This window comes from Sphaeroforma arctica (genome assembly GCF_001186125.1).
Source record: "Sphaeroforma arctica JP610 unplaced genomic scaffold supercont1.9957, whole genome shotgun sequence".
In the NCBI taxonomy this organism is placed as follows: domain Eukaryota; class Ichthyosporea; order Ichthyophonida; genus Sphaeroforma; species Sphaeroforma arctica.
The window spans coordinates 1-1,005 of NW_014030601.1; the positions used below are offsets into that span (position 1 = coordinate 1).

Here is a 1,005-nt window from a genome sequence, read left to right on the forward strand (position 1 = left end):
TATGAGGACTATGAATTCGTGCGTGCTCGTATGCGTGTGTGGATATGCGAGAGCTGTGTGCACCTGCATGCAGAATGCATGCATGCGCGTGTTGTTATGCACAGTCCGTTTCGACAGGTTTGTATAAGCGTTTGTCTACACATGAAACAAACCCGGTTTATCAATTTAAATCCCATATTGAAACCTCCATTTCAACAGGTTTGTGCGCAATATCTTGAGGTGGAGACTGAGCTAGTGCCCGAAGAGGTGATCGATGTGGTGTTCAACAAATCGCATGGCCACGTCCAATTTGCGAAGGATTTGGTATGTATCTATAAATAGAATATACTAGTCATATACATGCTCAAGTGAAAGTATATCTATAAATAGAATATACTAGTCTTATACAAGCTCAAGTGAACGTGCATCTATAAATAGAATATACTTCATATACATGCTCAAGTGAACGTGTATGTATAAATAGAATATACTAGTCATATACATGCTCATGTGAGCGTGTATCTATAAATAGAATATACTAGTCATATACATGCTCAAGTGAGCGTATATCTATAAATAAAGCATACCAATCATGCACCCAACCTATACATGGTCAAGTTCGTAGGTGAGTAAGCGCGTATCTATAAATAGAATATACCAGGAATCCGCCCAACATCTCGATTCTCAAGTTAGTATGTAAAAAAGCGTGTATCTATACATAGAAAGTACCAGGCATACACTCAACACCTCTCCTACGTAAACCAGGTAATACAAATACAGCGGAATGAGATAGTGGTGTATGGTGAAGATGGCTCGCTAATTATACGGGATGTGCCCATCTACAACTCCGATGGGACACTCAAGGAAACTCTCATGCTGGAGAATATAGAGACGAAGGGCATCACAGGCGTTATTACACAGCAACTGGGTATATATATATATATATATATATAATACTCCTCCTCCTCTATATATATATATATATATAATATATATATATACTAATATATATATATATATATATAT

General features: G+C 37.1%; 1 protein-coding gene across 1 annotated transcript; it reads left to right on the forward strand.

Annotated features, from left to right (window-relative positions):
- Positions 1–744: 744 nt before the first annotated feature.
- Positions 745–907, forward strand: SARC_17179 (hypothetical protein; the record flags this gene model as incomplete). The annotated part of the gene is made up of 1 exon (XM_014288724.1): positions 745–907. A coding segment is annotated over one exon (163 nt), but the record flags the coding sequence as incomplete, so codon positions are not given.
- Positions 908–1,005: the final 98 nt, after the last annotated feature.